Genomic DNA, 13,752 nt, shown 5'->3' with positions numbered 1-13,752 from the left:
GGACGAAATCACTAACAAGGAAGGACTCAAATTATAAAGTCCTTTCTTCTCTTCTCTTAGAAGAATATGGAGATGCCTTGACTCCAGCCGCTCCTCCTTCTCCGCGCTCTCTCTTTTCTAGCACGAAAGCGCACAAATCTTCATCTTTCCTGAAAATGAAGCCGGCCATTTCTATGAAAAGGGCCCTACAATCTCTTGACTCCTGGATCAAGACAAAGAAGGAGTTAGGAAGGACAGTCTTTCGCATGCCTCCCGCTAAACTATCGGGTAGGAGAGGCATATGGTACGAAACGGGAGAGAATATGGGATTGTCTCTGCCCGTTTCGGCTGAGTCAGACTTCTCGAGTCTCGTAGACTCCTCGAGGAGACATGCCTTAAATTCAGCAACATGGGGTCTTTCGGAAATGGACCATCTCCTCAAGGGACTTTTCCACACTTTAGAAGTATTTAACTTCCTGGATTGGTCCCTTGGGGTTATTGCTAAGAAGTCCCATGAAAAGGAACAGCTAAACCCCGAAACCTTACATAGCATCCTTGCATGCATTGATAAGGCGGTTCAAGATGGATCGGCGGAAGTATGCTCCCTCTTTGGTGCGGGAATACTAAAGAAGAGGGCGGTTCATAGTGCTTTTCTCACAAAGGCCGTCTCTCCTTCGCAGAGATCCGCTTTATTGTTTGCGCCTCTCTCAGAGCATTTATTTCCTTCTCAGTTGGTGAGAGACATTGCTCATTCACTAACTGAGAAGGCCACTCAAGATCTTCTAAGACAATCCTCAAGGAAGAATAGACCTGTGGCCAGTGAGGAAAAGAAAGCTACTAGGCCAGCTCAGCAACAGCAGCCCTTTCGAGGAGGCCCTCAGGCTAGATCCATCGCCAGAAGGAAGACAACGGAGAGAAGGGGAAGATCTTCCTTCCATCCCTTTAAGAAGGGAAAATGAGAAATCTTTCCTCCAGACACCTGTAGGAGCCAGGTTACAGTTCTTTGCGGGAGCATGGGAAGACATAGGATCCAATCCTTGGCCGATGTCAATAATCAGAAAGGGTTATTATATCCCATTCAAGGACAGGCCCCCCTTGACAACATCACCGAGGGAACTGTCCGCCAGATACAGGGACCCTGTTCTGATGGATACTCTTCGTCAGATGGTGGAACAGATGTGGGACAAAAGAGCATTAGAACTGGTACTGGATCACAGCTCCCCGGGGTTTTACAATCGCTTGTTTCTCGTAGCGAAAGCCTCGGGGGGATGGAGACCAGTACTGGATATAAGCTCGCTGAACAAATTCGTAGAACAACAGAAGTTCAGCATGGAAACGTCTGCCGCAGTACTTGCAGCTCTCCGTCAAGGAGATTGGATGGCGTCCCTAGATCTTCAAGACGCATATTTCCACGTCCCCATTCACCATTTGTCGAGGAAATTCCTTCGTTTCATGTTCGAGGGAAGGATCTATCAGTTCAGGGCCCTGTGTTTCGGCCTATCTACGGCTCCCCAAGTCTTTACAGACTTGATGAAAAATGTGTCAAAACATCTACACATGAAAGGGATAAACGTCTCCCTATACCTGGACGACTGGCTCATCAGGGCCAGGTCTCGAAAGCAGTGTTTGGAGGATCTGTCAACAATCCTGGAATTGACGAAGAGATTAGGATTAATCGTGAACCTCGAGAAATCTCAGATGGTCCCCAGCCAGAACGTAGTCTATCTGGGGATTCAGATGGATTCTCGGGGTTTTCGAGTATTTCCGTCTCAAGAGAGAATAAGGAAAGGCTGTGCCACAGTATTGAGCTTCTTAGAGAAAGAGCGTACTTCAGCGAGGGAATGGTTGAGCCTTCTGGGGGCCCTTTCCTCGCTCGAACAGTTCTTTCCTTTAGGAAGACTACATCTCCGTCCGCTTCAGTTCTTCCTGAGAAGCAGTTGGAGTTGGAAGACAGGACAGCTCTCGAACACGTTTCCAATCTCATTGGAAATAAAAGATCAATTGAGGTGGTGGTTGACCCCCTTAGAAGAAAACAAAGGAGTATCCTTGGAAGTACGGAACCCAAACCTGACATTGTTCTCAGACGCGTCGGAGACAGGTTGGGGTGCGACCCTAGGGTCCAAAGAAGTGTCAGGCACCTGGTCGGAAGAGCAGGTGTCATGGCACATAAATTGCAAGGAGCTATTTGCAATTCACCTCGCGCTAAAGAGCTTTGAGCACATAGTCAGAGACAAAGTAATACAGGCGGCCCGCGGTTAACGGCGCAATCACTCAACGGCGAATCGGTTTTACGGCGGTCGTCAAAAATAATGATTAAAAAAAGTAAGGCATTTTAAAGGTATCTTTACGGCACAAATTTCAGTTAACAGCGCCGCTAGCGCCGTTGTCTAACGAGTTCATACATATGTAGAAATGCCGTTCAGACCATAAAGGTTATGCAAATTATATTAACAAATTTTATGGAGAGTTATTATGTAGGTATTAGGGTAAAATTTATGCCTCTGACGCTGTTCTATGCCGAAAATATCGAGTTACATAAGTGCAAATTTAGCTATGGATGTGTCGATTCATAAATGTTCATGCTTTTGTTTAAAATGTGTATGAAAATATATTACGTGAAAGGCATTTTTATTTCTGTACAGAAATATGATACAAAGGCAGCTTTTGAAACTGCCCTTCACGTTATCAAATACGATGTTTTTTCATGTTCTTTCTTGTAAGCCGCCGCCTGCCGCTCTTCCGAAAATATAATTTTAAAAAAGTGCACTTAGCGATCGATGTGTCCGATTTTTATAATGTTTATGCTTTTATGTTAAAATGTGTATGAAATGTATTCGAATAGGGGATTTTTATTTCGTGCAGAAATATGAGGAAAAAGGCAGCTTTTGAAACTCCCCTTCAAGTTATCGACTACGATGTTTTTTTCAAGTTCGTTCTTGTATGCCGCCGTCTGCCGCTCTTCCGAAAATATCGATTTAAAAAAAGTGCAAATTAGCGATCGATGTGTCGATTTTATAAATGTTTATGCTTTTATGTTTAAAATGTGTATGAAAATGTATTACGAATAGGGTATTTTTATTTCTGTGCAGAAATATGATAAAAAGGCAGCTTTTGAAACTCCCCTTCAAGTTATCGACTACGATGTTTTTTCAAGTTCGTTCTTGTATGCCGCCGTCTGCCGCTCTTCCGAAAATATCGAGTTAAAAAAAAAAAAAAAAAAAAAAAAAAAAAAGTACAAATTTAGCGATCGATGTGTCGATTTTTCAAATGTTTATGCTTTTATGTTTAAAATGTGTATGAAAATATATTGCGTAAAGGTATTTTCATTTTTGTACAGAAATAAGATACAAATTAAGGCAGCCTTTGTAACTACGCTCCACGTTGTCAGGGTATGGTTTTTCATGTTCGTTCTTGTCCGCCAGTTCCGAAAAATGCATTGTGTTATTTTATTAATTATGCATCTTTTCCATAAATCCTTTAAAAGTTATACATTATTTCACTGTATCCAAGAATATTGTATGTATTCTCATATTATTGTATTTTAAAATACTACAGCAAACTTAAGCCAGTATTCCGCGGAGCGGCCAATGTTGTGGTTTGAAATCAGCTGATGAATACGAGTCTGTTTCACCATAACGCAATTCTGAGCGAATGCTCTTGCTTCTAGTTAGCATAAACGAATATCTATATACTTGACTTATATGAGACAAAGTTATTTTTCCATATACAGCGTGTTTTTAGGTGGAAATATTTATTGAATATGTCTCGTTGTGAATGTGAACTACTATTTTTTTCGTTAACAGATTACGCGATTCCGTTCGCAATACGTAATCCTGTATATCATCGTAATACGAACTTTACGTTATTTATCTTATATCGGCGTGAAACCAACAGTAAAATGTGTTCTTTCAAGCACAGTAGTTTTGATTAAAATGATTTTATCCCAATTTTATCTACAGTTGTGTGTGATGGCAGACGTTTACTGCAGTTTTATCCTTGTTGGCGATGTACGATAATAGTCATTAGCAGCTTGAACAGTTTTCTCAGCTTCAGTTATAACTAGGTTTAAATTTAACGGTATATTTCCCGATTGATCTTTAATCTATATTGATCTCTGATCTATAGCGAATAAAGTTATTACATTAAGATATCTCAGTTCTATTCTATACATAACGCCATTTATGACAAATACGGTAATGTTGCACTGTAGTACGATGATCGAAATACAAGCCAAACAGATGTTATCCAGTTCGGTTGTACTTAGAAAAAAAAAAAAAGTCGTTTCTCGTTCGGTTGTTCATGGCTGTACACGTTCACGCAACGAGTATAACGTTAAAACCATACTTTCATCATTCTCTTTTGCTGTTATTGAACTTATGTAACTAGAAGATGGATAAAGTTAATCCATTGTAATTTGATCTCATAAAATCGAATTATCGTAAGACTAATGATCGTAACCTGAACACTACAGCTACCTGTACACTGTATAAACTTTATTATATCTTTACATACTCTAGACACCCACATGTACTGTACAGTAAATTCTATAGTACTATACTGCATAAATATAATTTTACTTATTGCGCCGTTGTGGGATTACGGCGCCTTTGACTGGTCTAGAGTTTCGAAAGAAGGTGTGTGGCGGCCGTAGGCTTTAAAATCGCTCAGCGTCGAAAATCGCTTGGCGTTGGTGGCCAGGAACGGAACCCCTGCCGTTAACCGAGGGCCGCCTGTACAGATAAACTCCGACAATACAACCGCTCTGGCTTATGTCAAAAAACAAGGAGGAACTCACTCTCTCGCCCTATACGAACTAGCAAGAGATCTGCTGATTTGGGCGAATCAAAGGAACGTTGTTCTCCTAACAAGATTCGTCCAAGGGGAGAGGAACGTGAGAGCGGACAGACTGAGCAGGAGGTTCCAGGTCCTTCCTACAGAATGGACCCTCCACTCGGAAGTCAGTCAGAGCCTTTGGTATCTTTGGGGGAAACCGCAGGTAGATCTATTCGCCACGTTTCTCTCCAAAAGGATCGATACATTTTGCGCCCTAGTGGAAGATCCCAGGGCTTATGCAATAGACGCCCTTCTCCTGGACTGGTCAGGGCTAGATGTGTACGCTTTTCCCCCATTCAAGATACTGGGGGAAGTAGTCAGAAAGTTTGTGGCCTCGAAGGGAACCAAGATGACTCTGATAGCCCCATATTGGCCATCCCGAATTTGGTTCACAGAGGTGATGGAGTGGACAGTGGACTTCCCCAGATCTCTTCCAAACAGGATAGATCTGCTCAAACAACCCCACTTCGAGAGGTACCATCAAAATCTACCCGCTCTTGCTCTGACTGCCTTTCGACTATCGAAAGACTTGTTCGAAGCTGCAGAGGGTTTTCTCGGCAAAGCGGCAAGCGCAATTGCCTAGAGCCCCGCAAGAACATCTACTTAGGCGCAGTGGTTACCCAAATCAAGTGGGGAAGTTTTCAGAAACTGGTGCAGGTCGAAGAAGCTGTCCTCTTCCAATACCTCTGTAACCGAAATTGCGGATTTCCTTCTTTTCCTGAGGGAAAAGACGCATCTCTCTGTACCAACTATTAAGGGGTACAGAAGTATGCTTTCAGCAGTCTTCAGAAACAGGGGATTAGATTTGACGAATGATAAAGATTTGCACGACCTCATTCGCTCCTTTGAAACATCGAAGTCAGTAGAACCTAAGGTTCCAAGCTGGAACTTGGATGTGGTCCTGAAATTTCTGTCCTCCGAGAAGTTCGAACCACCTCATACGGCTTCATTCCTATTCACTAGAAAGTGTATATTTCTGCTATCTCTTGCCACGGCTAAAAGGGTCAGCGAGTTGCACGCCCTTGAATCACGAGTTGGCTTCAAAAAAGATTCTGCAATTTGTTCATTCCAGACTCTTTTTCTTGCCAAGAATGAAAACCCTTCGAATCCCTGGCCCAGGAGCTTCGAGGTAAAAGGACTTACTAGCCTAGTGGGCAGAGAAATAGAAAGATCACTTTGTCCAGTTAGAGCACTGAAATTCATCTGGGACAGAAAGAAGCAGTTTAGGGGGTTCACAACATGGTCTATGGTGCTCGGTTAAGGACCCCAAGAGACCTATGTCTAAAAATGCTTTGGCCTTCTTTGTTAGAAGTGTCATTACCGAGGCTCATAAGAACTGCCCAGATGACTCTTTCAATCTATTAAGAGTAAGAGCTCATGAGGTAAGGGCAATCGCGACGTCTATTGCATTTCAAAGAAATATGTCACTTAAAAATATTCTGGATGCAACCTTTTGGAGATGCAACTCAGTATTTGCATCTCATTACTTGAAAGACGTGAGAGTTACGTATGAGAAATGTTTTTCTCTAGGTCCGTTTGTGTCAGCACAGACGGTTCTGGGTAAAGGAGAGAGCACCGATCCTTAAATATATGTACGTAACCTTCTTGTCGGATGTGTTCTTGTATTTCCTGTGCACGGGAGTGTCAGATGCCGCACTGGCGGCCTTCACTTCTCTTCATTAGGAGATCGAGTGACAACTGACTTTTAGAGTGGTACAAATTTTTTGGGGGGAATTTTGTATGTGTGATTATCGAGTTTTTGGTTGTTTGCTAAGAGTTTGGGGATGACTCTTGGCAATCTTAGAACTAACACGGGTTAGGATCGGGTGATCGGGATCGGTTGTGTGCTCCTTAAAGAAGGCGTGTTGTCATATAAGCGGATTAGCACCCATTGACAAATGCCAGTTAGGCTCTGCCGAGTAAGTGGATGAGACCCCATCGACAGACCCACAAGAACTCTTGGCTGCAGATCACTATCTCACTAAGGCTCTTGAGGTGAAGCAGACTCCTGGGCAGTAGCCACGAAGTCTTCCACCTAATAAAGGTAGGAACCAAGGTCTATTAATACCTACAACATATGTTGTTTACCTGTCTAGTCAGTAAGTTAGCTGTCTCTTGCCCTCCACCAAAGGGTGTCAATCAGCTATGTATATATCTGACAGGTAAGTATGTATGAAACTTTATTGTATCATAACAATATCATATTTCCAAATACCAATCCACTAGTTCTCCAGGAAGTACCTCCACTTTATCCTTGACGGGATGGTGTACCAATTCAGGGCACTTTGTTTCGGTCTCTCAACCGCCCCACAGGTGTTCACGAGAGTGTTCACATCCGGCCCACCTTCAGACGTACGTCCCCGGTTCTGCCAGGGACGTAGCACTGAAACAAGAAGTCAAGACCATACTGAACAAAGGAGCTGTGGAGATCGTGTGAGATCAGTCTCCGGGTTTCTACAGCCGACTTTTCCTGGTGGAGAAGTCTATGAGGGGCTGGAGACTGGTGATATATCTCTCTCCCTTGAACCATTTTGTTTGCCAGACTTAGTTCACAATGGAAACAGCATGCTCAGTGCTCAATTCCATCAGGGAGAACGATTTCCTGCCTTTGGTGGACTTGAAGGATGCGTATTTCCAAATACCAATCCACTAGTTCTCCAGGAAGTACCTCCACTTTATCCTTGACGGGACGGTGTACCAATTCAGGGCACTTTGTTTCGGTCTCTCAACCGCCCTACAGGTGTTCACGAGAGTGTTCACTCTGGTGTCGGCTTGGGGCCATTCAGTCTGGGTACGTCTGATGAGGTATCTTGACAATTGGCTGGTCCTGGCGAGCTCCTGCTCGCAGTTGCTACAGTACAGAGATTGACTCCTCGACTTATGCCGTGATCTGGGGATCGTGGTAAATGTCAGTCAGATCTCGAACCCAAGCAGAGAATAAAGTACCTGGGCATGCTGATCGATATGGCAGCAGCACGAGTCTTCCCCGCAGACTTGCGGATCAGCAGGTTCAGGGAGGCAGCCAGACGGTTCATTTCACAACAGGAACAGTCAGCTCAGCAGTGGCAAGTCGTAATCGGTCACCTGTTGTCACCAGAGAAGCTAGTCCCTCATGGGTGTCTTCACCTGCAGTCTTTTCAGTGGAGACTAAAGGAGTGCTGGTCACAAGCACGGGATCCACAATCCTTCCTAGTTCCTCTCATGGAGGAAGTAAGGGAGGACCTGACCTGGTGGCTAGATTACAGTAACCTCTTCATAGGACACTCCTGTGCACTCCCCCTCCGAAGATGCTTCTGTTCTTAGACGCATCGACCGAGGGTTGGGGCACACACCTGGAAGAGTTGCTGGTTGCAGGAGTGTGGAACTATCTTGACAGGCACCTTCACATCAACTTCCTGGAACTCAAGGCTGCATTTCTTGCACTCCAAGAGTTCGGGGAATGACTGATGGGACACTCAGTGGTATTGATGAGTGACAACACCATGGTAGTGGCATACGTCAACAAACGGGGGCCTAATGTCTCTCCTGTTGCACCAGTTGATGATGCAGGTGCACGAGTGGGCCGTAGCTCACTTGGTAGAGCTGTGAGGCAGATACATTCCAGGCAAGAGGAATGTAGTGGCAGACAAGCTCAGCCTCCAGAATCAGGTGATTGGGACCAAATGGTCTCCTCACCCAGACGTGGCGGAAAGGCTCTTCCGGCACAACAGAAAGCTTCAGGTTTTCTTCTCAGTTGTGCTGGACCCATGGGCAGCTGCAGAGGACGTGTTCCAATACCCGTGGGACAACCTCGTAGTCTAGGCCTTTCCCTCAATCTGCCTGGTTCGCAAGGTGATCAGCAGGGTGCTGGTCATCAGCAATCTTCAGATGATTCTGGTGGCACCCAAATGGCCTCAGGCCATTTGATATCGGGATCTGCTGGCTCTTCTCTCGGAGGCACGGCGAGAGATTCCCCCATAGCACAACCTGCTGTATCAACCTCATGTAGAATGGTACCTCCAGGCAGTTCATTCCCTGTGTCTTCACAGCTGGCGGTTATCCACCATCTCCTGCGAGCAAGAGGCTTTTCTCGCCGAGCAGCAACAGAAATGGCTGGATACCTCAGACAGTCCTTTGAAGCAATATAGTACCAGGGAAAGTGGTCCGTCTTCTGTGTTTGGTGTCTTAGATGGGGTCTCTCTCCACTCAGAGCCACTCTTCAGCAGGTAGCAGATTTCCTCATCTTTCTTCGTCAAGAGAAGCTCCTCTCTGTCTCCGCAGTCAAAGGATACAAGAGCCGCCCTGGCCCTAGTCATTTAGCTGCGAGGAGTTGATATTTCCTCCTTCATGGAAATATCTCTCCTATTGAGGAGCTTTGAGAGGTCTTGCCCACCCAGGGATCTCAGGCCCCCGGGGTGGGATGTGACTCTTGTCTTAAGGAGTTTGACTTGTAGACCCTACGAGCCTCTCCGAGAGTCATCAGACAAGGATGTGACCCTCAAGACTGTCTCTCTGCTGACCCTGGCATCAGCGAAGAGAGTAGGAGAACTTCACGGTCTTTCCTTCGATGTTAAACACTCTAGGGGATGGGGATCGGTGTTACGCTCGATTTCGTCCAAGACTTCGTAGCGAAGAATCAGAACCCTTTGGGCCCCTGATGCCAGGTTCGAGTCCTTCATGATCTCCTCCCTAGAAAACTTCACCGATAATGATGCAGATGAGATGCTGCTTTGTCCTGTGAGGGTGCTATGGCGCTACCTGAAGAAAACTTGACACCTCAGGCCTGAGAGTCGACGACTCTTCGTTAGCACCGGGGTGACCAAGAAAGAAGTGTCCATGAACACTGTTTCTTTCTGGCTTCGTGAGGTAGTCAGGAAAGCGTACGACTCAGACAGGAGTGCCGACACCAATACCTTTTGTCCAAGAGCCCAGGAAGTCAGAGGCATTGGTCCAACCCTTGCATTCTGCAAGAACTTGTCTGTTGCACAGGTGCTGAAGGTTGGGGTGTGGTCCAACCAGACCACCTTCACCTCCTACTTTCGGGATATAGCCCACAGGTCCTTGGACACTTTTTCCCTGGGACCCGCAGTGGCTGCTCAACAAGTTGTGTAGCTTCAGTGGACAAGATTGCCAGAACAGTTTTTGGTTGAAGATATGGGGGAGAGACGATGCTTATGGGACCATAAGCAGGATAGTTTCACGAAAAAGGGTCTAAATGAAAAAATTACCAAGAGATCACCCATGCCGATTCTTAGGTTGGAAAACTTTCCTGAACTTGCTGATCTTTATATAGATAAGCATGCTATATCGTGAATATCAGATTGTTATATAGCCTAGGTCTGCTCTCAGTTATTTTATTATTATTTTTTTTGCATGTGCAAATAATTTAAAAAAGATCTTTAAAATTTGTGCAGTGTTTCTCTAGCTTAATTTATAATAGTCTGACTGTTGTGTGGAAACAAGGTTACGAATAGCCTATCTAGGCTAGCCCTAGCTTATTTTTTAAATAAAACTGTTCACGTCTTTTTAACCAGGACCGAACCCAAACTTTTTTTTTCATATTCTATGCAGCATCATTAAACACATGCAAGCACGACCCACTAGTTGCTTTGTGTTATAAAGCATAGTTGTTTTATTTCATTCAGGAAGTCACAGCTTAGATGGTTTTTGTCGTTTTGACGACAACAACCACGTTATGAAGAAGAACGTGTGACAATCAGAATACGGAATGACGTCGACTTCTTTGGAAAGTTGACGACAAACTCAGAAAAAGTCAACGGAAATTTCGCTAGTGTGACAGCGCCTTAACTGTTGAATAGCTTGAGCGAGCAGCTTGGGACGAGAATACTGTTACTAGCTTAGCTGGAGAATAACAATGAAATTTGTATTTTAAATATTTTTATGGTGATAAGAAATGAAACATGGATAGTGATAAGATATTCTTTTGTATACTGTTATAATGTGAAAATCATTTAGTCAACTATAAAAGTTGTATTGAAGCAGTTTCGTAAATCACAGAATAATAGATCAGTATTATAGTTTTTTTCTGTAAGTGATGAGAGAGAGAGAGAGAGAGAGAGATTTTGCTATTTACATTCATAGTATTTGAAAATTTGTAAATGAGTGTATCCTAAAAATGCATTTAGTCATGAAAAGAAGAAGAAAACAGTAATTAGTGAATCTTGCTCTATGATAAAATTCGAGATTTCGTTAATTTTCCGGGGATATACGTAGTATTTGGGCTCCACAAAAAAAGTAAGTAAAGTGATTTATGACAGAATTTAGAGGATACTTACGTAAAAATACATCGGTAGTTTGTAGAACGGTGTAACCACTCACATTGTGTAAAAATAGTATGTATACCAACGAGACTAGGTTTGGTGACGTTACAGTTGTCATACGTATTTTTTTCGTGAATGAATATACATTTATGATAAAAAAAAATAGTTACTGTACTGCTTAGAGTACCATACTGTAAGATTAATGTAATCACATCAAAATAAAGTAATCATTGCATGCTGTAAACATGTAAAGTGTATTTTTATCTTTTGAAAAATGCATTCCCCAAGGAATTATTCCTTGAAGAGCCTTTTTATTATGAAGATATGCCAATAATATATAAGATATGCGTTTTTATTATGAATATATGACAATAATATATGAGGTAAAAATGGTTTTATTACATTTACGCTTCGTCGCCGATCGCAAACAACAATACTATAATCTATGACAATTATCGTTTGTATGACTGCAGTGTTCAGAGAAGTTGATTACGTTATACCAAAACAATAATGAAGTTCGAATTGAAAAGTAATGTTTTCCTAAATGTTATTACTACTGTAATTACACTACTACTATTAACATTTCTAAAAGGTTAAGAATGGCAAAGGTGCTGTTAAGTGTAACTCAATGTTTACATTTCTGCTGGCCGTTCAACTACAAGTTGATGTCAATGATGGGGAATTATTCCATGAATAGGCTATAATATTATGAAAATATGCCAATAATATATAAGGTGAGAATGGTTTTATTACCTTTATTGTCAGTTAATATCATAATGCGAATCTGTTCATGCATTTGCTGGTTACCGGAACCGGACAAGGCTTAGCCTACAGGACAAGCCCTCGATGCTGCGATTCATACCAGTGATATAGATTGAGAAGTGGTCAGAGGAAAAACCCGTGATTGCTGATCCGCGACTAAGCGAGGCCCCACTGTAGTTTCATCCCAAAGCATTTGAAAACATTTCAACAAGATACCAACTTTCAGAGAATCAGAGGCAGCAGTGTTATAGTATAATCCGTATCTTACCAAAAGTTGCAACTGAAATATTAAGTCACAGGCAGTCAAAACCCTCTCCTTGATCATTTGCAATATAAAATATAGTATTCTAGTCATACTTACAATACTTCTCTTTTGCCAAATAAAAATGAAGTCAGTCAAAATGCCAAAACCCTCATTGACCAATGAAAGGAAAATCATCTATCATATAGTATGTACTAATGCCATTAAATTTTTTCTCACCTCACTGGCAAAAATAGAGATGGAAGTGAAGAAATAAATAATTCAATGTGTAGTACAGGTAAAAAATTAGTGTGTATTTTAGGAAATGGAGACATTTTAATGGAATGCTAGACACAAAAGGTGAGATGCTCTTCTTCACTCTCAGGACAAATAGAAAATCTTCTTTTAATATGTTTTAAGAATGAATTATTAAGAATTTGGAGAGGACTGTGGGTATGGCTAGATTATAAATAGACTAATGGCTATGTAATGATAATTATTTGTTATTCCAGGTATTATGAATTTGATGACATTGTGATTCGTGAAATAATTGGAAAGAAACTTAATGCTCGCACACGAAAAGACCTTGATGATGTTGCAGAGAAAACAGGGGTATTACTTCGATCCTGCAGGTAATCTTGGTTTTGTTGCCATAATATTATTATTATTATTATTATTATTATTATTATTATTTTCTGGGCTCAGCTCGTGTCGCTGCGCGAAATATCCTTTAATCCATTATTTCTAAGGTAAATGTACTAACACATACCAGAGAATAAATAAAATAAAGAAAAGGTCAGTACAACTGACTCGCTCACCCTCCAAGAGGGTGTCGGTATGAACACTATGGCGAGTGAGACCACTACCACGAACCGCTTGCCAATAGAAATCTCCCACTACAAAATCCCCACAAGAGGGGAGCCGACCCACAGAGTGGGCAGCAACTACTACTACTCCATTCCATGCTGCCGATCGCTGCGCCTCTGGTGGCCATCCTTTTTCAGTTAGCGCACTTAGGTATACACGTGCCCTTTTTTGCTCTGTGTTTTGTGCCCTTTTTATTGGATTTATTCATCATGGAGCGTACAGCCATTGCAGCAGCTAAGTTAAGTAATCAGTGTTTATTGCTATTTGGTTTTTTCCGGCCTCGAGTCAGTATTTGCCGTTTTTTAGGTATAAATACGAGCTCTAGGTCGGAAGCATGGCAGCATGGTTCTGCCTCGTGGCGGGTTCGTTCTTGGTCTTCCATACCCAGAACCTTCCCTTATTTTATTACGCTCTGTTATTATTTATCCTGTTTATATTAAGGGTACAGCCTACGGGGTTTTATTTCATGCATGCATGTCTTTTTCACCTTGCGTAGGCATCTTCTATCCAGACCCTAGCCACAGCTCTCTGTATTGGCCTCGGCTAGCTTTGAGTGGTAGACTTTCTTTCGGGTTAGTCGTACACTCCTGGATTTTTTCTCCTACTGTTTTATTTTCTTTCTTTACGTTTAGTGATTTTGTTTATTAGGTATTATATTTTACGTTAGTGTTCGGCGTCTGGCGTCACCTAGCCTAGGTTATGTCCCCTTGGGTCCCATGTGTTTCCGCTCTTCAGTTCGGTTGCTTCCCTATAGCATCTCGCTGATCAGTCGGTTGGGTATCCTAGGTTTTATTGTTTCATGGTATATCT

General features: G+C 42.6%; 1 protein-coding gene across 1 annotated transcript in view; it reads left to right on the top strand.

The window, feature by feature from the left end:
* Positions 1-13,752, top strand: part of LOC135208173 (acidic fibroblast growth factor intracellular-binding protein-like) — a gene marked incomplete at its 5' end in the record, with an annotated part of 445,705 nt that overhangs the window by 13,525 nt on the left and 418,428 nt on the right. The window contains 1 exon segment of the mRNA XM_064240310.1: positions 12,588-12,707. Coding sequence (XP_064096380.1) covers positions 12,588-12,707 — 120 coding nt within the window.

The sequence above is a fragment of the Macrobrachium nipponense genome, chromosome 35 (assembly GCF_015104395.2).
Source record: "Macrobrachium nipponense isolate FS-2020 chromosome 35, ASM1510439v2, whole genome shotgun sequence".
Lineage (NCBI taxonomy): Eukaryota > Metazoa > Arthropoda > Malacostraca > Decapoda > Palaemonidae > Macrobrachium > Macrobrachium nipponense.
This window is presented reverse-complemented; position numbering and strand designations above follow the sequence as displayed.